Genomic DNA, 24,876 nt, shown 5'->3' on the forward strand with positions numbered 1-24,876 from the left:
GGGGGTGGGGGGGGGGGGGTGTCAAGACTTGGCTGGGCCGGGTGCTCAGGAAGAAAAAAAAAAAACCCGAAAGCAATCACTAAGAATAATCACACTGCAGCAGGGACAGGATTTGCTAGAAAGGACTGTTATTGGCTGCTGGTGTGTGTGTGTGTGTGTGTGTGTGTGTGTGTGTGTGTGTGTGTGTGTGTGTGTGTGTGTGTGTGTGTGTGTGTGTGTGTGTGACTCAGCTCTGCCCCCCCTCCCCCTGGCAAGTAGCATTTAGAATTACTTAAGCCTTCACTGCAGATAATTCGCATTTTCAGTAACTATCACACTGCAGATCAGAGCAGCCGAATGTGAGCTTCGACATCGACGGCGCACTTATCCATCGCTGACCTTGAAAACCAAAAAACCAACAGAAAGACGGTGTGTCTCACACACACACACACACACACACACACACACACACACACACACACACACACACACACACACACTCTTCTCTAACACCCCATAAGAGGACGCGCGTATGTTAATTTGTCTTTAATGTTTCTTCCACACCTTCACAGACGACTTGTTTCACTATAAAATGAAACAGAGGACATTAATGGAGCTTCATGCTCTCCACATGTAGTAAAGAACAAAGACAAACAGCACAACAACACAAATCTATAATTAGTATTTATTAATCCTGTTTTTATACCCATGAAATGTTGGGAAATCACTTGAGAAACAAGAACACGAGAGATCTGTTTTACATATTATACATTTTTTTGTGTTCAATTGCAATTTATTTATTACTACTTTACATTTGATCATATTCAGTTTGTAACTTTTGTGGACAGTAATGCAACAGTTACAAACGCTGTGTAAACACAAATCGACATATTTATCGTAATAACAAATCAATCTGTAATCTTTAATGAAACAATCTGATCTACAGTCAAACTAAAACAACAACCACGATGATGATGATGATGATGATGATGATGATGATGATGACGGTGGAGATAAACGAGACCTCGAGAATAATGCAATAATCGACTCGTCTGTGACCTGCAAACATGCAACTTTATCGAGTATGTACGTCTGGAAATGTTCACCACCGTGACGAAGGTACGACACGACCGTCCCTGCTCTGTGGCCGACTGGCCGTCGGGACACCGGAACGGACTCATGTCCGTCTCTTTTCCGTGGGCCGGCGGACCGTCCAAAAAAAAAATAAATCCATAATTCTTTCACCGGCCGTCCGTCTCTTCAGCAGCCGTCACCGTGTCCCTGTCATTCAGCCGTTGGACCAACTCTGATGTTAGAAATAATGACGGCACGCTGTGAAAAGTTGGCGTCTTCCAGAGGATCATTGGTACCTGTGAATGTTGTGGTGTCCTTCTTGGAGAATTTTGTCGTTATCGAACTTTACTGCCATCTACTGGATTTGGTTACGGCCTGATCGCGCAGTGACGAAATGAAAGTGAAAACTGTTCACGACTCAGATCTCCTGTATTCAGTGGGATGCCACGCACACTTCCACCACTTTCATATAGTTTGTGCCGGTAGTTTCTCCAAAATCCTGCCGACGAAACAAACTTTACCGAAAACACATCCTCCCTGGCGGATGTAATAATAATAATACATTCAAAAAGCTTTTTCTGCTGAGAAACTGCACCACTGTCATGGAATAATATCCCTTTGATATCCTCAGTGACTTTTTTTTTTTCCCACCTCCACACTGATAGAAAATCAGAAATGCTAAAAGCTGATTAAGATTGAGACTTTTTGAGAACACACGAGTCATGTTAGAGAACGTTGCAGCATCGTACCAGGACATATGCAAACTTGTAAGAAAACAATAACCGTGGGAAAGCATTTATTTATTCAAAGAAGCAGCCCCTCTCGATGAACTAAGGATGAACATAAAAATGACTATCGTACGTGAGTTTAAAACTGTGTGTCCTCTCTTGTTTCTGTACAGTGACACCAGCCGTTAGCTGCCGCTGCTCCCGTCCTGCCTGAGTGTCCCGTTACTCGGTCTTTTCCCCGCCGCCGGTAAATTCCCTGAAGCATTACTCAACCTGAGCTCCTCTCCGCCGGTCTCTCGAGCCACCATGGACATCCTGGACGAGCTGCAGCTGATCGCCGGCCAGAACCTGGAGAGGCTGGAGGTCAACAAGTACTACGAGGTGATCAGGGAGCTGGGCAAGGGCACCTACGGCAAGGTGGACCTGGTCATCCACAAGATCAGAGGTGAGGGACAAGTCACATCACACAAAGTAGCGTCCGGCTGCTGGAACGAGAAAGGACCCCAAAATCGCCAGAAACAATATACGTCTTCTGTTTCCACCCCAAAAGGTACAAAAATGGCTCTGAAGTTTCTGAAGAAGAAGACGACCAAGCTGAAGTCTTTCCTGCGGGAGTACAGCATCTCCCTGTATCTGTCGCCCTGCCCCTTCATCATCAACATGTTCGGCATCGCCTTCGAGACAGACGAGTACTACGTGTTCGCGCAGGAGTACGCTCTGGCGGGAGACCTCTTCGACATCATTCCTCCACAGGTGCTGATTTACTGCCTTCCTTCTGGTTGTAGCTTCAGAATCGGGGACTGTTGCCAATAAAAATAAATAAATTAGTGGAATCGTTTTCACTCCCAAATAAGAAATCTCGTGACTCGATTGACACTTTGACACTTGATGAATGATGTGCGTCATATCTAGGTACACTCTGAATCCTGAATCGGAACCACATGTATCATGTCACCTCTGATAACAATATGTCCCATAATTTAATGACACTAATGGAGAATTTGAAAAAGTCCCTTCTTTGGCGCCCCGAGTGACAGTAACAGAAAAAAAACATCAACTTCCACTAGTGTTGGATAAATAATCAAATATTAGATCTTTAATGAATTGAGGCAGGTTTTTTTTTTTTTTTTTTTAAACACTGACATTATATATTGTAAGAAAATACATCGCATGCACAGTAAAAGGCACAAGACAAGCAAGGAGAACGCAAATACACAATATTAAAGAAAACAAAGACACAGATGTCATCATAATCCTGCGTTTTTTGTAATCTGGAGGTAGAATGAGAGATCGTCCGTCACGTCGCCAGCTGGTAGCCTCACAGTGAATGAATGAGCCACCGATGGTGTTGAATGACTTCAGTCCTCCGTCTGAATCAAAGCTTACAGCGTGCTTCATTTTGACCAAACTCGCTGCCTCACTGTCCTGCGCCTGTTCTCCCCCCCGTCCGGTCCTGAAGGTCGGTCTCCCCGAGTCGGTGGCGAAGCGCTGCGTGCACCAGGTAGCCATCGCTCTGGACTACCTGCACTGTAAGAAGCTGGTCCACAGAGACATCAAGCCCGAAAACATTCTCATTTTTGACCGAGAGTGCCGCAAGGTCAAGCTGTCGGACTTTGGCATGACGCGTCGCGCCGGTTCACCCGTGAAGAGAGTGAGTAGCGCTTCTGCTTTCTGTAGTTCCCTGTAACCTGTTGTTTCCTCCGCGGTTGTGACACCGGTGTGGTTTCCCCCCCTCCAGGTGAGCGGCACCATCCCCTACACGGCGCCGGAGCTCTGCGACGTGTCCCGCCACGAGGGCTTCTGCGTGGACTACAGCACCGACGTCTGGGCCTTCGGGGTGCTGCTCTTCTGCATGCTGACTGGCAACTTCCCGTGGGAGAAGGCGCTGCCCTCCGACTCCTTCTACCAGGAGTTCATCCGCTGGCAGAGGAGGAGGACGAACACGGTGCCGTCGCAGTGGAGGCGGTTCACCGAGCAGGCCCTCCGCATGTTCCGCCGGCTGCTCTCGGTCGAGCAGGACCGCCGCTGCTCCGTCAAGGAGGTGTTCGGCTACTTCAGCCACTCCTGGATGCTGGACGCGGAGAACGACAACAACAACGGCAACACGGGAGGCGGAGCCGGTGGGGAGAGGGTCGGCGGCGGCAACGGCGGCGGCAACGGCGGTAACGGCGGAGGAGGAGGAGGAGGAGGAGGAGGCGGCGGCGTACGAGGGGAGGTGGACGGCACCATCTCGTCGTCGTCCGGGGAGGAGGACGAGGAGCTCCTGGTGGAGAGGATGAAGATGCAGACTCTGTCCCCTCGCTCCCCGCTGTCGCCCCTCTCTCCCATGTCTCCCATGGCGGTGGAGAGGGGCAGCGGCGGGGGCGGGGCCAAAGGAGGGATGATGGAGCCCGGCGGCGGCCACCACTTCGTCTCCGTCTCCACCAACAGCTCCGTGTCGTCCACCAACAGTTACGATCGAATGCCGCGAGAGAACAGTTCCCCGGGCGGCCGCATGCTGGTGGCCACGCCCATCGAGATCTGCGTCTGAGCCTCGGACTCAACGGTACACACTTTTATACCTCTCGTCCAACCACATAGATGTGCATGCATGGAAAAAGAAACAAAAAGAACAAATACTAACACGAATCCTGTTTGAAACATCCCGGGAAAGGAAGAGCACACAGAAGAAAAGAAGAACGCATCCGTTCCTCACCGGGGGAAGATTTTTGGTCACACGTCCTCTGAAAAGACTCAGAACCCCGTTTACTCTTTGAATCGAGCGCGTCGTCGGGATACGCCGAGGAGAAATGAAAAAAAAAATTGCTTCCATGAGGGATTCTGTCACGAAAACCATCCGGAAGAAGACCAAAATATATTTCTTAAAGCAATACTAAGAGCAAAAAAACAAGTAGAGACGGGGAAAGTGGCGAAAGGCTGTGTGATCTCTTCGAGACGTGTCGTTTTTAATGAAGCCGAGGGACAAAGGATTTGTATTTTTGAAGAAGACTGAACTCGAGGAAAAAAAAACCTCGCGAGATAAAAAAAAAATTAAAAAAAAGCGAGCGAGCGAGCGAGCGAGCGGTGGCGTCAAACGGTTCACGTGTAACAAAAATGTGAAAGTGCGAGTGTGTTTGTGTGTAATCGTTGTCCGTTCTGTACGTATGAAACCAGAAGAAGTGGATTTATTTTGCTTTGAGAGTTGTATTATTTATTTGAATCTAAATCTATTTTTTCTATTGTTTCTTTTGTAAAGTTGCTTTCTTTGTTTTCCATTCAATTTGACATTGTAACGAGGCGTTCAGGCAGCGCTGCGCCAAAACCCGCTTCAGCAACACATCCGGTTGGCTGCTGTACATATTGGTGCGAGTACATTGTGTGAGTTGGATAGACTTCAGATGGAATATTCTCCCTCCGTTGGCCGACCGCGAGCGTCAGACGACGGCGAGAGAAGGCTTTATGATGTCTCTGTTCTTCGTGACAAACATATCTACTTCACCGTTGAAAGACTTTTTTCTACTCACTCTTGAAATTCTGTTTGTAGAACTTTTCTTTGAGGCTTTTTCCAAAAATATTCTGTCCGCATCGCTTGTTGTTGTTGTTGTTTTTTTTGTTTTTTTTCCGGAACATTTATGGAAAAATGTTTTTCGTTCTAAACTTTTGGCTAAAAAGTATTGTCTGAAAATAGAAATGATCAGTTTCAATTCAATCTGAAGAAAAAAAAAAATAAAAATAAAATCACGAGTCACCTTTTATAAACTTGCATGAGTAGCTCAAACTTACCTTCACAAAAAAAATTAGAACCAGCTTTACACAAAAAAAAGAGAAAAAAAATGATATAAAGAAATGTAAAAATGTCGTGATGTGAATTTTTTGCAGTAGCACAATTTCTTGCATTGTGTCCCAGAGTGAATATTGGAGTTATGATCTCGAGACATCCTAGGGCTAAAAAAAAAAAAAAAAAAAAAAAAAAAAAAATCTGAACAATAATTAGTTTCTATTCAGTGTGATGTATTTGTATTGCTATTAATGTCATGTACTCATCTCACTCATTCAAAACAGATCAAAAGAAGCTAAGCATGAGGATACAGGCTTGAATTAAAACCACGGGTTGAGAGTTTAATGTCCTCAGAGAAGGTTTCTGCTTCCACACGGCCCTTTAATGAAGTACTGTGGCCGGGATTTTATTTAAAAACGTTTTTTTACAATTAACGGCAAAAAAAAAAAAAAGAAGTAATCCATTCCTTTTGGAGTCCTCGTGAATATCACCGAACTAATTACAAAAAAAAAAAAAAAATCAAAGCATTGGATCATGCTTGGGAATGGGCGTTTTGAGTGTTGCTTTCCAGACGAACCTGCATGACCTTGTATGTGCTGAAGCTCCGCGTTGTGCAAAAACCTGCTCCGTGTTTCTCCCGTCACAAGCTGTAGTACTCTGTGGATGTCTGCAAACAACACGTGTCTTCACCTTGGGAGAGTCTGCCTCTCTTAAACATCAGCTGCACTCAGTTCTTACATAACACATGTTGGATCATGTTCTCCGAAGACAGAGAGAGACACAGGGAGACAGAGAGACAGAGAGAGAGAGAGAGTATGCTAATGACGACATCTTGTGACAACCTCTGAGCTCATCGGCAGCCTTCTGACTCAGAACAAAGGCCGGTCCTGATACGGACGCTGCGGCCGCGCCGTCGCTCCCCCGTCGGCCGGCTGCGAGCAGCACCGGCCCCGCGGCGCTGACTGCGTCGGTCCCCCGCCGCGTCACGCTCACCATGACCGCATCGAGTCCTTCCTTCTCCCGCGGTGCTCCCACCTCCCACAACCGCAGTCCAGAAAACGTCCATGTTTACGCGTGACGACAAGCAACGTAAGGGACGTCGTTAAGACGGCTGAAAGGTGGATTTTTATTTGAAAAACTAAAGTAAAGTCGGAAGCTGAAAGCTTTATAGAAGATTCAACGCCAGCTTTCTATGCTTTGGAATCCAAAATACTTCAGCGCGTTACTTTCCAGATGGTTTGGTGTCATTCAGCACAGATCAATAATCTCTGACATATAAGCAAAGAGAAGAACAGTCTCCTGTACCACACCCAGCTGGCAGCTCATTTAACTTTTGGACAAGTCGGACAACTGGAGACAAAGACATTTTAGTCAATAATGTAGTCAAGATATTTGATTCATTTTAATTTAATAAAGTCAAATATAATTATGGCATTTTCAAGGTTGTTCTGAATTAGTCTTCTAAAGTTTTGATTGTTCGATTTCAGTCACAACACCTTCCAGCAAATGTTTCATATGAATGACTTTATTAAGACATGAAGGGTTTCTGTCTTCATAAACACCGGAGGGCTTTTCATTTGAAATGATTACCGGAAGTGTTGAGTTTGTATTAACGTAGGCGCAGCAGTAACTTTGCTTAAATAAGGAGAAGCTCTAACCTCACGAACTATAAATCCTGGCTCCTATAAGTAATAATGAAGAAAAGCCCCATTGTATGTCATTCTGAACGAATAAGTACGATTTCATCCCGATTTCATGACGTGGAGACAGATGTTTTGGACGAGCAGTGTGTTCAGATGAACCAGTGGAGCAGTTAGAGGACGGATGAGTCACACCAAACCATCGTTTCAAGTCTGCGACTTCCGTGTTGTCCCCCCCGACGTGTCTGAGTCGGTCACGGCTGCCTCCTCATCTCATCCCTCCACGTGACGTGTCGTAATGGAGTTGCGGTGTCTTTCTGTCCGGTGACTTGTTTCCAAGCATCATGATTTTAGTGGAGTTTTAGTGAGTAGATGACCAACGCACTAGAACTCAAATCCGGTTTTGTCTTTGCAATACAACTGTCTTCCTGTAAACTGAGATTTAGTCAATAAAATGAGAATTGTTGTTGGAGTAAAATTGGGATTTTTGTCTTCTTCTTTTTTTCCCCTCTTCCACAAATCCTCCGCATGTCGTTCATCAGACCGACAGACCTCTGTGACTGTGATTTATATATGAGGCGTAAATTGATTTCATGTCTTTTTACTGATATCTGGGACTGATTGATGCACTAAATCACTGTTTGTAAGCTCTGACAGTAAACCCACCTCTCGCTTTCAGTTCTGATTTTATATTTATTTCTCATTTGCTCCTCGCTGCATTAGACAGGTGAAACGATGAGACTAAAACGTTCATACGCGTCATGAGAATACATCTAGAAATAGGAAATGAATTTGAATGAAATATGCAAATTAGTGCGTTCATGGTAAGAGGCGGTGATTTTTATTTTTTTTGCACATCCTTTGCGTCATCCAGCAGCTGCAGCAGCTGCGCTGCTTCCAGTGTGGATTATGTGTTAAACTTCATTATGGTTGTTTTTTTTTAATCATAGTTTGCTCCTCGGTTTTTAAACATGTGGCTCTGCTGTCGGGACACTTGTCCGTGTCTGTGATGGGTCAGATGCCGTGAACACCTCCTCTGAGAAAGCTCTGAGTTAACAGGGGAAGCTGATGACCACCGCCATGATCTCTGCCGGAGAGTTTCCGCTTTGCTGAGTCAGCTCAGATAAAGGATGCCTGGATATGTTGACCCGGCTCCGGAGTAACACCCCTCAGGTCTCGGTGGAGCTCAGCTATGTGAATACATGTTACTGAACACGAGTTGCTCTTCATTTGGTCAAAGATGCTCTCAGAGGGGGAAAAGGTTGGAGATCCCTTCGGTGAAGCTCACAGTGAACTTGCAGATGTGTGTTCTCATCACAGCTCACAAAATTGTGTCGATCATTTTAAATCAAAAAAGGAATACAAAATATTTCAGTCTAGGTAGGTAGGTAGGTATTTACTTTATTAATCCCCGAGGGGAATTTTTTTCTATAATCATATTCATAAATGGAGCAACCAATTTAATAGTTATGAACACTTGAGTGAATATTATGAAATATTATGTCCTTCCTTCATACTTGGTTTCATTAGCTTTCACTTATTTAAAGATTTTGCGTATTTCTGTCAGTATTGTCATATTTCATTGATGTTGTTAGGAAGCTTCACTGTTCTGCTCCTCAGCCAATCACACACCTCCAAACATTTTAAATCTTTGCAACTTCTTCAAGCTGACTGTTGATCCAGAGAACAACAACAACAACAACAACAACACCACATCAGAGTTGTTTGTCAACAAACCGACTAACTTCTGCTCAGCATTGACTGCCCCGGGGCATGATGGGAAACGCACGGCTCCCACCTGATCTGAGGCTGAGAGGCTGGACACATTCATGTGATATAACATCATAATTTATGAACTGCTGATTCAATCCTCGTAGTATTTAGGAACAAACACATCCGGTAAGTGGGTTGTAAGGATTCTAAAGGAACATCTGTACAGCTGTGAATCACAGACACTTTCTTCTATTCATTCATGTTTTGAATTTTACACAAGATGTCTGAGAGGAGCCGGTCTGCTCAGCTGTTTCACCGTATTTACAGTTTGATATGATGCTGGAGAGTTCATGTAACACGGCTGTTAAACCGTGAACAGATTGACTGTACCGCGTTTTAATTGGTCACCTTGTCACAAGTCGGATTTCACAGGACGTGTGTGTGTGTGTGTGTGTGTGTGTGTGTGTGTGTGTGTGTGTGTGTGTGTGTGTGTGTGTGTGTGTGTGACTTCCTGTCCAGACGGCGCCGTACTCGTCTCTTCTGCTGCCGCCTGCTCTCACTTCATCTCCGAGCGGCTCATTTGAACATGTTCATAATAAAAACGCAGGTCTTTAACATCTAACATTTAATATCTTGTCAGCAGTGTTGGGAGGTTACTTTTAAAATGTAATAAGTTACAGATTATTATTTACTGTGTTAGAATGTCATGAGTAATGTAACTATTTGAATGACTTTTCTGTAAAATGTTTTAAACTGAGCAGTAGTTGAGGATAGCGTTGGATGAGCTGCCTGAGGTCTGCAGAGTCAGTGACATCTTTTAAATCTCTTCTTAAAACAAACTTTTATCAGAGTGCCTTTGGTGATTTTAATTGATTTTAGTGATCAACTCATTTCTTTTATACCCTTTTTTTTTAAAATTTGTTTTATACCATTGTGTTGTTGGGTGTTCAATTCAATTTCAATTCAATTCAATTCAACTCAATTTTATTTATATAGCACCAAATCACAACAGGTTATTTCATGGCACTTAACACATTAAAGTCCTTACAGCAAGACTTTACAATATTATACAGAGAAACCCAACAATTCAACAATTCCCACATAAGCTAGGAGGGAAAAAACAACAACTCCTCTTTAAGGGAGAAAAACCTCCAACAGAGGGAAGAAAAACTCCCTCTTAACAGGAAGAAACCTCCGACAGAACCAGGATCAGAGGTGGGCGGCCATCTGCCTCGACCGGTTGGGGTGAGAGGAGAGCAGAGAGAGAAAAGGACAGCATAGAGATCCTGGTTCCACAGGAGAGGAGCCTGAAAACTGAAGCTCTGCCTCCCATTCTACTTCTGGAAACTCTAGGAACCACAAGTAGACCAGCGTACTGAGAGTGAAGTGCTCTGCTAGGATTATATGGTTCTATAAGATCTCTAAGATATGATGGAGCCTGGTCATGTAGAGCTTTGTAAGTCATCAAGAGAATTTTAAATTATATTCTTGATTTCACAGGAAGCCAGTGGAGAGAAGCTAAAACTGGAGAAATATGATCTCTCTTGCTAAATCCCGTCAGTACTCTTGCTGCAGCATTTTGGATCAGCTGCAGGGTTTTTAATGAGTAGTTTGGACATCCTAACAGCAAGGAATCACAATAATCTAGCCTAGAAGCAACAAACGCATGAATGAGTTTTTCTGCGTCACGCTGAGGAAGGATTTTCCTGATTTTATTAATATTACGTAGATAAAAGAAGGCAGTTCTGGAGATTTGCTTTATGTGGTGTCTAAAGGACAAATCCTCATCAAAGATGACTCCAAGGTTCCTCACAGTTTTGCTGGGGGCCAAGACAACATCATCCAGAGTAACTAAGTGATTACAGAAAGAGTTTCTGAGGTGTTTAGGACCAAGTACAATGACTTCCATTTTGTCTGAATTTAGAAGCAGGAAGTTTTTGGTCATCCAGGCCTTTATGTCTTTTAGACAGGCTTCAAGTTTTACTAGCTGATTAGTTTCATCTGGTTTTATAGAAAGATATAGCTGAGTGTCATCTGCATAACAATGGAAGTTGATGCAGTGCTTCCTGATGACATCTCCTAATGGAAGCATGTACAAAGTAAAAAGTATTGGGCCTAACACTGAGCCTTGTGGAACTCCATAACTAACTCTTGTTTGTCTGGAAGACTCATTGTTGACATGGACAAACTGGAATCTATCTGATAATTAGGATTTGAACCAGTCCAATGTAGTTCCTTTAATCCTCGTAACGTCTTCTAATCTCTGTAATAAGATCGTATAATCAATCGTATCAAAAGCAGCACTGAGGTCCAGAAAAACAAGTACAGAGACGAGTCCATTATCTGAGGCTAATAAAAGATCGTTAGTAACTTTCAGCAGAGCTGTTTCTGTGCTATGACTCGACAAAAATGAACGATTAACTTGCAGCTGACGACGGATCGGTTGGCGGGAAGAAAAACTCAAAACGAACGCGTTGTGTTTAAATGGAGTTGTTGGTTTTTAGGTTTGAAGACTGCAAAAAAAAAAAAAAAAAAAAAAAAAAAAAACCTCAGAGAGAAACTTTCACTGAAATCTTACACATGAAAAGCGATTGCATTATTAAATTAAAGACTGAAAATCTTCAAACAGATCATTCCTTTGTAAATGATCAAAAAGTTGATTTGCAACAACTTTTTCAAGGATTTTAGAAATAAACATCAGGTTGTAAATTGGTCTGTAGTTTCCTAAAACAGCTGGATTAAGAGTCGGCTTTTTAAGTAAAGGTTTAATTACAGCCACTTTAAAAGCCTGCGGCACATAGCCGGTTACAATAGATAGGTTGATCTGATCTAATATGGAAGTACCAATTAAAGGGAACACTTCCTTAAAAAGTTTAGTTGGGATGAGATCTAACAGACAGCTAGAGGATCCAGATGAAGAAATAACTCTAGTTAACTCAGAGAGCTCAACAGGAGAGAAACTTTCCAAGTATACATCTGGTCCTACAGTTGCTTCCAGGGCTGCTGTGCTTAACATCACATCAGTGACGGTGGCAGGAAGGGTCGGCCCGATTCTCTCCCTGATAGTAAGAATTTTATTAGTAAAGAAGTTAATGAGGTCATTACTGCTGAGAGCTGAATGAATAGAGGGCTCGACAGAACTGTGACTCTTTGTCAGCCTGCTACAGTGCTGAAAAGAAACCTGGGGTTGTTCTTGTTGTCCTCTATTAATGATGAATAATATATAGTCCTGGCCTTACGAAGAGCTTTCTTGTATAATATTAGATTATCCTTCCAGGCAGGTAAAATTCTTCTAAATTAGTGGAACTCCATTTCCTTTCCAGCTTTCTAGTCGCTGCCTAGCAGAGCGTAAGTCTGAGTTGTACCACGGAGACGGGTGTTGTGTTGTTAAAGGCTTTGTTAGAATTCACTTGTTCTTTCGTTTTAATGGGTTATTTTATGCGAAGCACTTTGTAACTGGAGTTTAAAAAAGTGCTATGCAAACAAAATTGATTACATTATTGTTATTAACAAAGGTGAAAAGTCCAAAAATATATATATTTAACCTCGGCCGTGTAAACCTCAAAACAAGTCAACACTGATTGGTGTCAAACTTCATTAAAAATTCTTCAATATAACTTTCACAGATCACAGCTGACTGACTGCAGGCTGAGTGATGACAGAACGATCAGCGGGGCTGGAGACTGTTTACAGTTTGTTGACAAGGACTCTTTATAAATATCTCTTCATTTTATCTGACGACGTGACCGACCGCCTCAGTGGGTTCTCAGAACAAAGCCTGCTGATCTGATTGGCACATGAGAGGAGGAACGTACGGACGGCTGCACGGACCAAAGACACAAAGCCGCCGAATGAACGTCACTTTCTAAACGAGTCCGTTACTGAAAATAACACGCAGCTGTAACTCCTTTGTACTTACAAGCATGTGGAATAATAGTGTCTGCAATTTAGTACATATTTTTTCTCAGTGACTGATTACATTTATTTTGTAATCTAACCCCATAACATGCAAGTAGTTTCTCCCAAAACTGTTTATTAGTCATGTTTTGAGAAACACCTGTTTTTCCTGTGTAAGTCTCAGGTTTGTGAACGGCCGCTACGAGGCCGGAAGTTCAGATTCTGTCCGTCGCCATCTCGCTGCTTCGGAGAAGTTTGGAGCAGGAATGTCAATCAAACTGACAGGCCTCCAAAAAACATTTTTTCTAGGCCTATTTTCTAATTATGATGAGATTATTTTTAGATTGACCGCCAGAAAACTAATAAGAAAGAGTGACTTTAGCTAACAACACCATGATAACTTGCAGAAAATATTTATTGACTTAGTATTTCATAAAAGAAGTTAAGTGGGAGTCTATGGAGCTGAGGCTATTTGGAGCCGACCCCTAGCGGCCATCAGTGGTATTACATGGTCACTTCCGCATCAATTTTACAATAAGCTACAGTTATCACTTGATATATTTGTCATGTTAGGCTACTCTTAATATTTCCAGCTTATTATAAGTCATAATTTATTATTCAATATTGAATATTTTGGATTGAAATATTTTCCCACGAGTTACAAAAGAACACAAATCTCACACAGAAAACGACAACGCTGAACAAAATATTTAATTTCGACAATTACACGACCTCTGACGCTCCGAGAGGGGGACGAGACGGTACAAAAAAGTTGCCATAAAATAAGATGCTGACAATAGTGTGACAATGAGTGGACAGTCGGAGTCCCACGTGGAACCTAAAAACACCAGAGCACTGACGGACACGCTGGAATGTGACGGGTTAGTGTGTAACCAGGACAGGACAAGGCTTTGCATCTGAAGAGATGACCGCATCCTGCTACATGTATCACTGCTCCAGTCAATGTGAGGTTAACACGAGAAACAAAATCACAGAAATCATTAGAATATCTGAGATTCAAGCCCTGAGATTAACACACGGACAAAACATCTTTAAAAAAACCAAAAGGTTTTGCAGGGGTTTTTTTTAGGAACAAAACATTCTGTATTTGGTACAACGGCTTTTAAGTGATTTGTTTTTTTTTTTTTGAATAAAATTAATGTGGTGAAAAGTCCAGGTTCGCTGACACACCTGATCATTTAACAAAGAGATAGTGCATTGTTTCACTGCAACAAAATATAAAACACACAAAACAAAGATGGCACAGACAGAACAGACGGGGTGTGTTCAGGGTGAGGTGTGTGTGTGTGTGTGTGTGTGTGTGTGTGTGTGTGTGTGTGTCCTGCTGCTGCTGAGACGTTAAGCAGACGGAGGCCTTCAGCTGCCTCTGTGTTGATATTTGTTGCTTTCATGGACCTCACACACTGCAATGGTCTCAGGCAGCCCACCGCTGCCCCTAGTGGCGCTATGTAGAAGCACACCGAGACATGAACCACCGACAATGATCACATAGATTGTTTTTTTTCTCTAAAACAAAGAGGCAGGCTGGAAGGCCCGAACAAAACAAAACAACAACAACCCCCCCAGACCGCCACATTTGATTGAACAGGTACTAAATACACCAGGAAGTGAATTCATTAGACAGTCTGATGGAGTCCCAGAGGGAGTTTGTACCTGCGTGGTCGAAGGGTTCATCGGGAAGTTCTGATATTTGATAACAACAAAGTCTGCAGCAGTAAAACTTCATGCAAGCTGCCTTCAGTCATCAGGATGTTCAGAGGAACCAGATGTTACAGAACATCCACTGATTTGTCGTTGCACCTCAAGCTGCTGAGAACAGGAACTGAACTGTGTAAGGCTTCTTCAGAAAGGTTTTAGGACCAAGTCGAGACGCGACCATCAGGAATCCACGCGAGCGCGGCCGTTCCTAATCGACTAGAGATGGACGTAAACCAAAGATTCTCCGAGTTACATCCGCAGACGTACGTCCTGCTTCTGTCTTGACGCTGGCGAGGTCAGAAGTGAATATTGTGCTGCAGTGATTTGCACCTCAAACAGAGGAGACATCTGAGTAAACAGCGAGGATTTACATTTCAAGGAATCCCTTTTACTTTTGCGGGGCAAAAACAAAGCTTGCTTTTTTTTTTAACGTTTTTTGTTCCTCTCCCCCCCCAAAAACAGGGCTCACAGCAAATCCTGCTGAGATTCTGTTACCAGCTGATTTGAGTGGAACGCAACACAACACGGGCACGTTGAACTGCTCCCAGCCTGAAGTGCAAGGCCAAAGTGCTTTCAGCCAGAGTAAAAAAAACAAAAAAAACAAAAACAACAACGCATCGTCTCATTGTGATGCGATTCCTTTAAAAAGTTCCAATTGTGACCTGCGAGCCTCATGAAGGAGGGTTGGAGCTGAAGACGGTAATACTGCAGCCGGAGCAGAGGACCAAAGTGCTTCCTGTGGAAATACATTCAAACACACACCGTGTTCAGCTCCCTCCATAACATGGACCCGGGTGGGGGGGAGGGGGTGTAGGAGGGGGTGGGGGGCACGTCGGACTTCTGCACTGGCAACATCAATGTGCTGCTGCGTGTGATGGTGGGAGAAGGAGCTCCTGTTGTGTCGACAGCTATCATCGGCGACCTTCCTCTGAAGGACGCACCGTCACCCTCCTGGCATTTTGTTCCCTCCCAACTTGTAAGAAAACCAGCATCTCCTCCACTGGCTTCATATTTCAACATCAAGCTGCTTTTACAATAACTTAAAAAAACAACAACAACCCAAAAAAAACAGAATAAAAAACACCCTACACACAATTAGACCTCTCTGACAACTGCTAACGAGTCCAATAAGAAAAATTGCAGAAATAAATAAACCAAATATAATCAAATAATTCTTTAAAAAATTAAATATCTTTGATTGTTATTAATATTTAATCCAGGAAAAAAAAAAAAAATTCTGTATAAACAATTAGACAAACGACAAATTCAGCACGTTACTCTCCTCCGTCCACAGGTGGTGTTGGCTGATGTACCGTCACACCGGAAGGTGGAGAGGGAGGGGGGGGGGGAGGGGGAGGGGGCAACCAGCCTCCTCCAGTCAGTGTCGGGGGTTAACAGTGCAGTTGAAGAGCAGAAGGTGAAGTTAAGGTTTGCGGGTGCGAGCTGTCAGTCAAAATAACCCCGGTCCACTGTCACCATGGCTACCAGCAAAGGGGGGAGGAGGGAGGACCCCCGCAGGGAGCTGCAGGTGAATTTTCTGGAAAACATATTTGGAAGCGATGAATTCAACTGAACATAATTCTACTTTTTTTTTTTTAAGTTGAAATAAAGAAAGAAAGAAAGAAAGAAAGAAAGAAAGAAAGAAAGAAAGAAAGAAAGAAAGAAAGAAAGAAAAAATAAATAAATAGCCGAGCAACAAACTCCTGTCAGAAACCAGGAGAAAAGTCTCATTTCATTTCAGAGTTTTGGATTATAAACTACTCGGTAGCAACGTGTCCCGTTCGCTCACAAGGGACGCAAACAAGTTATTTCATTTGTTAATTCACCTCCTGAGTCTCTTTATCACTTGGTTGTTTTATCACTAACAACATATCCAAACAGCAACTCTAATGGTGGGCTTCTTTATTGCACAATGACACGTGTTCTTCCTCTGCTGTCTCTGGGACAAAAAAAAAACTCAACAAAAAGTCCACCTCCACAATATTTGCCTGAGCTCGCGATTTTGCAAAATTCCCACGATTTTTCCACGAAAAATGTCCTTGACAGAAGCTCTGCTGGAAGTATTACAGCAAAGTAACACTTTTAAAAGTAGTCCTTCCAAAACAAACCCGCTCCATCAACAAAAAGAACTCCTGGTTTACCATCAGCACGGCTCTGCGTCCCGTCTTCTCGTCAGCAAAACAAAATTTCCATGTTTGCAAAATCGGAAAAAACCGGAGGTGACGTGCGTTTTGCGCTCATGAGGAACGCTGACTCTTAAATTAGTTTTAAACACACTTCCAAGTTTTAAGAGGCCACACTTTGTTTTTGTGCATACAGTTGAATTCATGTTACATAAACAGCATGGAGAGCTTTTGTGTTGACAGATGTTCCTGTTTAGTAAATAGAGCTCATACAGTTATTTCTTGTGATGATAAAAACACATGAACAGTATAATGATGACTTCTCTGACTGCTGAGAGTCAAAAGCTTCAAAAGCAGAATGTGGATTATTTATTCATTAATGGTGATAAAAAATAAAAAAAAACAACCAGAAGAAGAAAGTTGTGCCTTTAAGTTCCCACCTGTTGTTGGATCACTGGTCAAAAACCCAAAGATACTTTGTGATAACACTTGTTGTCAAAGTGCAGAGATGTTATTAATTCCTCTGAGCCACAGAGACCGTTATAGATCCCGACGGCTGTTTACATGCCGAGTGTCTCCGAGTGCGTTTAAACTGGTGAACTGACCTCATGAGGTTTCTGTTAACTGTCACCTGTCGTCCCATCGGGTCCCTGGAGGAGCTTTGAAAGTCTTGTTCTGAGAAATAACCAGAAATCAAAAGCTTCACAAAGTCCGGGTCTTTTTTTTTTTTTTTTTTTTTTAATAAACGGCAGATCTTATAAAGGACTTTTACGTTTCATTTTTAAAGTGCAACTGCTGCTTCTCACCTTGTGCTTCTTACACTTCATGGAGAAGTTTTCTTCAATGAGGACGCAGTCTGTGTGAACGAGAACGGAGTTAAAAGACACCGACTCGTCTAGAAAGGTTCGACTGCCTTCACACACACACACACACACACACACACACACACACACACACACACACACACACACACACACACACACACACACACAGAGACAGACACACACAAACACAGAGGCACACACACACACTGAGACACACACACACACACACATACACACACACACACACACGCACACACACACAGACCGCCCCTGCACACACTAAGACAGACAGACAGACAGACACACACACACACACACACACACACACACACACACACACACACAGAGACACAAACACACACACGCGCACACACACAGACCGCCCCTGCACACACTAAGACAGACACACACACACACATACACACAGTGTCTGTTCAACAGTTATTCCAAGACATCACACAACCAGGAAGTGGTTCTCTTGATATCAGAGCAGGTAGCAGGTCTGCGGAGACGCGACACAAACAGGTGGTCATAAAACATTTCTCTCAAAAGCTGAACAAATCCAAGCGAAACCTGCAGAGCCGAATGTCCTGATAGATCAAAAAATAAATCAAAAACAGTTCACCAAAAGGCCACGCACACTCAGCAGAAAGCACACAGGCCAGGTGGATGAGGAGGTGGCGTACCTGACTCCAGAGCACACCTGTAGTGGTACTTGTTGGGGCAGCCTTTGAAGAAGCAGCCCAGCGTCGGGCCCGGATGGTGGCACGCCGAACACCTCTGAAAACACAGGTCGGGACAGGACATCAGGAAGAGCTGCGCAATCAGGGCATTTTAACATCTTTGTTTTTAATTCACGTACTGCCTTCGGTAGCGATAAATTACAGGAGGTCGAAATATACATTTCGGTAACCAAAGCGGCGCACCAGAGAAGCTCCTCCACGACCTTTCAAAATGAATTAAAAAAACCCAAAGGCTGTATGTAGCTGCCGTCAGGAGCTTCAGGAGCTTTTAGGAAACGCAACATCGGATCTCGGTGGAGAAAAAGAGACCGACAGACTTCAAGACGGTTTAGAGTTGAGCTTCGGTCACGTATCTGGCAGCAGACCGAGAGCACGATTACTCACATTAATCCTCTACGATCAAAGAAAAGATACTTTGTCTGGAAATACAATTACTGGAGTTTCTGATTAGCTGACAGACAGAAGTTTATCTGCATTCACGGTTTGAAGCTGCTGACCGACCGGGTCAGTTCTCAGAGGGGAAGATTTCCTGCTCTTCTAGGATTGTAAGCTTCGTGTCGTTGGGTTTCCTTCGGTTTCATTCTTCTACCTCAGCAGTGGTGGTTAAATGTGATGATACTGAAGTGGAGTTTCAGTGCAACATGTTACATGGTGCTAAAAGCTGCTCCAATAACTTTAAAATCCCCAAAACAATCCTCTGTACTCACGTCTGTAATTTGGGTGCGGTAATAGCGAGCATCCGTTACGCTCTCAAAACAACAACACGACCTGGACCGCTTTCAAATGGTCTTCTCGTGGAAAATACTCAGCAATACTCAATACACACCAGCTAAACATGCTACTTTAGATCACGTGACAACAGGTGGTTGTACGATGACGTCATCGATGGATGAGTGAGATAGTTCATGGACATCGAGTTAAGATGTCGACACACTTAGAGGTTAAAGTCACGTCATCTTTGTTCAATAAGTCGGATTCCTTTGCTCTTCGTCTCATTACATTTTCAAAAATAAACAAACTTTTCCACTTCAGCCAAACCTCAACATTTCCTTGTAATCAGGATTTTTGCAAATTTTCGGTCTTTTCTTTTTATGCAACAAGTGACATTACAAAAAAAACAAAACCCTCATTGATTAAGATGTTTTAATTCTGAATTAAATTTGGATGTTTTCCTCTAAATGTGAATGGGTTTTGATGTTTGTGTCGTCGCTGGTTGTTTTTCGACGGAGGTCATTTTCCTCAAGAAGACCTGAAGTTGGCTGAAACTAAAACTAAAAGCAGAGAGACGACCGTTTGAGTTCGAGTCTTCTTCTGACCCAGCGACACGAGTCACGGCGTCTCGGTGCCGTTTGTCTTCTTCTGACGTAACAAATGATACGCGCTTAGATTCGATGAGCCGTCGGTAACGTATTAGTAACCGCGGCGACGCGGAAACGAGTCCGAAAACGGGTCCGATGGAGAGTTTTACCGTCTGGTGCGCCACCTTCACGGCCTCCTCCAGCCCGTACACTCGGCCCTTCACCAGGAACACGCCTGCCGACCAGACGCCGCAGTCCTCGTGGAGCCAGTACTCGCGGGGCTCGTGGGGCAGCACCGGGGGGCTGTACCAGTCCTCCACGGCCGCCGGGCCGTCGGCGGGACGCGCCCGCTTCGCCGCGGGGCTCCCGGCGCCTCCGGCGGGCCGCCGGCGGCTCTCCGGGAGGCCCCCCTGCTTCGGCCGCGCCCCCGGCGCCGGCGGGGCGGCGCCCTTCCTCCCTCGGCCCCTCACGCTGCACGACGAGTCCGAGTCGCTGTAGTCCTCGTCCTCCTCTTTGAGGCCCGACGTGCCGGCCGGCGTCTCGGCGCCGGGCCGGTAGCCGTCGGGGTAGTAGGGCCCGTGGAGGTCCCCCAGGTCCATGGCGTTGGTCGCCTGCCCGCACAGGCAGCAGACCAGAGAGCGCTGGTGCCGGCTGTGCGTGGACGCCCGGCCCAGACGCAGACAGGAAGTGCTGGGAACCACCGCGGAGTCGAAGCCGCCGGCGTGAGCCTGCTGCTGCTGCTGCTGCTGCTGCTGGCCCTTCTTGTGCTGAGTCAGCGCCTCCTCGGGGTAGTTGATCACAGTGCACAGCGACGGCGACGGCGACCGGCGCTCCACGCGGACGTACGGAGAGAAGCCGTCCGACCTCGCGTCCCGTCGCTCCTCCTTGTAGTTGACGTACCTCAACTTGATCTCGGGCTCCTTGGGGCCGAACATGGAGGAGGGCGGGCTCGGCTTGCGTTTCTTCCGCCTTCGTTTGGGAGTGCGAGCCACCTTCGTCTTGGCAGCGGGAGACGTTCTGCCGGCGGGAGCTTTGCTTTTGGCTTTGCTTTTCTTTGGAGACGTCGAAGGCGGCGGCGGCGGCGACAATCTGGCCACGTGACCCCCCCCCGACGGGTCGGGCTGAGAGAGCAGCTCCGGCTCCTTCGTGGAGTCGTCGTGCGCGGCGGGCCGCGATGAGGTTTTCCTCTGGGACTTGGCGGGGCCGTCCCGCGGTGGATTGACAGGCCGGCCGACATCCTCCGAGTCCGTCTTTGACCTCGTGTGCAGAGGAAACGGAGGACTGTTTGGAGGCGAGCTGCTTTGTGACTTCTTGGACTCACTGATTAGAGAATCGGAGGTAGACTCTTTACAACCGTCAGCATCAAGATGACGAGATTTCCCCCTTTTTACCGGAGCTGCTGCTTTTTGTTTTATGTTCACGGAGAGAGAAGCTTTCACTCCGCTGCTCCTTTTACCCGCCGACGCCGTGTTGTTCCTCTTCGGCCCGGCCGACGTAGAGTCGCGGGCCTTTGATCGGGGAGCGTTGGCTTTCTTACCGGAGCGAATGCATCCGGACACTTTGTACCTGCCTGAATTGATGTTCATGACGATGGCCTCCAGGCGCGTCCCTCTGCCGGGGCGCATCGGCAGCTTCTTCTCTTTTAAAGTTCTGTCCGTCGCCTTTGCGTTCCCGTTCATGTGAGGAACGGCGGTTTTGGGTTTGTTTTCCGGGACGTCCGACGCACAAACATCACCCGTCAAATCGATCAAAGGCTCCAACGCGGCCTTCCGTCGGCCGGCCGGCCTCTTGCCGTCGTCCTTTGACTCCGGCCTCGCGGCGACGCCGCGGCTCGGCGGCGAGCCTCCTTCTCCGCTCGAGACGTCCTCGGCCGCGTCTAGATAAGAGTTGTCGCCGCTGGGCGAGCAGGAGGCCTGAGGCAGGACGAACACGTCCTCCACGTCGTCCAGTGAGGTAGCGGAGGGGGAGACGGGGTCCTCCAGCGGACTGACGTACTCCCTGCTCAGTGAACACAGGTCTCGAGCACCCGCGAAGTCGGAGACGGCCGCCGACGGCTCCTTCGACGCGAGGAAGACCACCTCGCAGCCCCCCGTCTCCTCGTCCTCCCCCGTGACCGGGGGGAGGGTCTCCGGGGAGGATTCGGCACACGCCGCCGGACTTGGCCGGCCGTCACCTTCACCGTTCTCCGGTCCTCTGGCGTTCTCCGGAGGAAGGCTGCGCTCGTCTTCACCTCGAAGGAGCTTCTCTACGTCCCCGTCGCTGGAAACGACTCCGTTAAACTCGCGAGGCCGCCGCGTCGGACGTCCCCCCGCGTCGTTCTCCGGTCCCTCTTGAGCCCGAGACAGCGATTGAAAAAGTTCTGTCCGGGAGGCGAGGTCCACGGGCCCCTCGGCCGGCTCCAAGTAACGCTGGTTCAGTGCGTAGCCGGTCTCCCCGAGCCCTTTGTCTGCGTCGCGAGGCGGGTGGAGGGAGAACTTGCTGATTGGCGGCAAACTGTAGAGAGGCGAGCGTTGAGAGAGGGAGTCGTGGGTGGACGTCGAGAAGACGCGAGACCTGCTCACGTAGGACAGGGTGACGGTGGTGTGGGAGAAGGCGTTGTCCGGTTGAATCTGATCCCCCGATTGAAGCGCGGCGTCCGAGGAGCCCGTCTCTGAGATTTGTAATCCGGGGTTGCCGGTCCCGGAGTTCGGGTACCAGCCGGGGCTCTTGACCGCCCGTAAGGCGTCGAGAGCCGCGGAGCCGAGGACGCGGTCGTCCCCGTTCCTGGTCCGGTCGGCCACGGAGGCGACGCCGGAGACGGACAGGTCCTGAGGCTGGAGATCATCTCTGCTCCCGGGTGGCTGCTCCATAACAACTGTGTTGGATGGAGAGCAGAGAAAAGAAACCGATTTAAGGAATACATTTAAGGGCAGAGGAAGAAAAAAAAAAAACAACAGCTTTAAAATGATCTTTCTGGCTTTTCCCACCACTTGTCAGTGAAGCACATTTGCTCTTATTGAGGAGATCGGAGTCAGTTTTACTTTTAACCACAAAACTATGTCACCGGGTCTTCACACGTTACTCAACCCTCTCCTTGGAAAGTTTAATTCATTTTAACGATGTCAAGCTGACATTTAAACCACAAGCATGCAGCTAAAGTCATTAGCCTTGTGCTTGATTTCCATTAACGCTGGAGAACACAATCAGGGTGAACTGACACTTTACTTTTTGGCTTGTTTCCAATATACCTAAATACGATGAAGGGTTTGGACCGTGAGGTTGTTGGGTTCAGCGGATAAAGTGGCTCCAGACAACCGGCTTACTTTTTTTACCTCCATCGCTGACAGGTCAGGCTGGCTAGTTAGCTTAGCCGCAGCTACAATTAGCAGGCTCGCTAGGCCCGGCTCCGCTCCGGCTTCGTTCCCCTCCGACGAAACGCGTTCAATATTCGGCGGCTTCAAAGGTTTCTCGTTAACGCGAGGGCGTCGCGCACTGAGCGACGTGACTCGGCAACTTCTACTAATCTACAGCAACCACTCTTCACTTCGGCGAACTCTCCTCCCCCGCAAAGTCGGTTTATCCCGATAAAAAGCCAACTTTTACAGCTCCGTGACGCGGCGCCGTCCTCGGCCACCGACGACGTCCGTTGGGAACTTCGCTGCGGGAACAACGAGCTCCAAAACGTCACATTTGGTTTCTAATCGCGTTCTTCAACACGTTCCGAACTGAAGAGCGGACCACGTTTCTTCATACAAAGTGCACTTCGCTTTTTATTGGATGGTGAAATGAAACGATAAGGAGTGCATTATTTAATTACGGGTTACTTTTCATGGAGTTCGGCAACACGTTCCTTCATGAGCGGTGCGCATCGGGGCACAAGGCCCGGCTGGATGAAACAAAGACGGCGGAGATGCGCCGCGCTGCGCCGCCGCTCAAAACTTACCCGGACACACGGGACAAACCCAAGCGTTGTTAAACGTCCTGTTACGAATCCGTCCCACCCTGCATCTCTTTCAAGCACACATCTCTTCTAATGAATCCCCCCCCCCCCCGAAAAACAAACTATCAGAGAGGAAGCCCTGAATTAAATCCACACACTTTCCAGGAACACACTACTCTGATAACAGCCCTGTCAAGTTGTTTAGGACATAATCCATTACTTCCGGCCTGCCCCTTTCACAATAAAACAGCTGCCAGTGCGTTTTACTGTTTTTTTTTTTTTCTTGTCTGACATGATACGAATGAAAAGCAAACAAAAATATTCAGAGGGTGGACATGACTAAACAACGACTGATGTGTTATCAGGGAGAAAACCACGTGTCCGGTGCGCACAGCACGACGCGTCCATCATCCAGATGTTGCACTGCTGGATGTAAAAGCTTCAGAAAGTTCAAACGTCAAACTTAAAGCAGGAAGCCACTCTGGGTGGATGATCAATCTGAGTGGTTTTTTCCCCTTTTTCATGCAGTGGCATTATTCTTCCACATCGCCCTCAGCTGTGTTGCTGTCTAATTTCAGGTGACTTGACAAGTACAGTGCGCGGAGCAGTTGTCACTCATCTGAGGAACAGAAAGGCATGATGGGAGTAGACGGGTGAAACCTGTTCCTGTCCAAATTATTGGCACTCAAAGAGCCGTTGGTGTCGTTGACAGTGACCTTGTGCTTTCCTTTATTCCTCTCCTTTCTTGTCTACGCCAATAGGTGATTAATAAAATCATAATCAAATAAGAAATCAATTCATTAGGTAACATTAAAGGAACAATCCACCAATTAGTATTCCACTTCCATGAAGTTGGGGCACATGAGAAGGTGGTATGTAAAAAAAAAAAAAAGAAAAAAAAAAAGAAGTTAAAACAGCACTGGGTGACAAAATGCAGATTTTTAATCCAGATTTTGTGTGTGGCTCCTACACTTCCCACAATGCAACACAACGGGAGCTTTTGGTGGAAACTTGACCTTAAAATGGCTACTTTCAAACTCTGTAACTTCCCAGCATTACACAGCAACGTAAACAGACAAAGTAATTCCAAACACTGAGAGCTTTCAACCCTATCACGTGGTCTTCATCAGCAGCTTTACTTTTGTTGTCATGCGCCTCGGCTCTGTTGACGGGCCAACCCAAAAACTGCCCCGAAGGCCACGTAGCACGGCTGAAAGCTCTGGAAAAAGCAAGTAAGTGGACTTTGTTTTACAACTGTCTTGAGAAACTACTGTTTTTAAGGTCAAGAATGAAGTGTGATCAACCTTTGAGGGAACACAGACGGGACATTTCAAATGTCACAAGAGACACAGAGGACAAAACCAACTTCTCACAAATCACAAGGTGTGGGTCTCTCTTTTTGGTGTGTATTATTAGCTAATCTGGCCCCATGTTGTGGAGGGACCCTGTGTCGAAATATACT

General features: G+C 46.1%; 2 protein-coding genes across 4 annotated transcripts in view; one reads left to right on the plus strand and one right to left on the minus strand.

Moving 5' to 3' along the window:
• Positions 1-7,660, plus strand: part of bsk146 (brain specific kinase 146) — a 15,055-nt gene extending 7,395 nt beyond the window's left edge. The window contains exons 2-5 of the mRNA XM_069156216.1: positions 1,955-2,226; positions 2,332-2,534; positions 3,241-3,432; positions 3,520-7,660. Of these exons, the coding sequence (XP_069012317.1) occupies positions 2,088-2,226; positions 2,332-2,534; positions 3,241-3,432; positions 3,520-4,311 (1,326 nt within the window). The 5' untranslated portion in view covers positions 1,955-2,087 and the 3' untranslated portion in view covers positions 4,312-7,660. The remainder of the gene's footprint in view (positions 1-1,954; positions 2,227-2,331; positions 2,535-3,240; positions 3,433-3,519) is intronic.
• A 5,821-nt stretch (positions 7,661-13,481) lies between these two features.
• On the minus strand, positions 13,482-23,513 carry LOC138202308 (retinoic acid-induced protein 1). Of its 3 annotated transcripts, none has more exons than XM_069156218.1 (6): positions 23,418-23,513; positions 19,666-22,349; positions 18,141-18,234; positions 17,437-17,486; positions 17,236-17,305; positions 13,482-16,044 (listed from the first exon to the last, which is right to left on the minus strand). In XM_069156218.1, the coding sequence occupies exons 2-5, from the start codon at positions 22,342-22,344 to the stop codon at positions 17,258-17,260; spliced, it is 2,871 nt and encodes a 956-aa protein (XP_069012319.1). In that variant the 5' UTR covers positions 22,345-22,349; positions 23,418-23,513; the 3' UTR covers positions 13,482-16,044; positions 17,236-17,257. The 3 variants fall into 3 exon arrangements, with proteins under 3 accessions (XP_069012319.1, XP_069012321.1, XP_069012320.1); XM_069156220.1 differs by lacking the exon at positions 23,418-23,513 and adding an exon at positions 22,798-23,140; XM_069156219.1 differs by lacking the exon at positions 23,418-23,513 and adding an exon at positions 22,723-22,808.
• Between the last annotated feature and the right edge of the window lie 1,363 nt (positions 23,514-24,876).

Source organism: Embiotoca jacksoni, unplaced genomic scaffold (assembly GCF_022577435.1).
Source record: "Embiotoca jacksoni isolate LCO1_2020_lvr unplaced genomic scaffold, fEmbJac1.0.p SCAF_20, whole genome shotgun sequence".
NCBI lineage: Eukaryota > Metazoa > Chordata > Actinopteri > Embiotocidae > Embiotoca > Embiotoca jacksoni.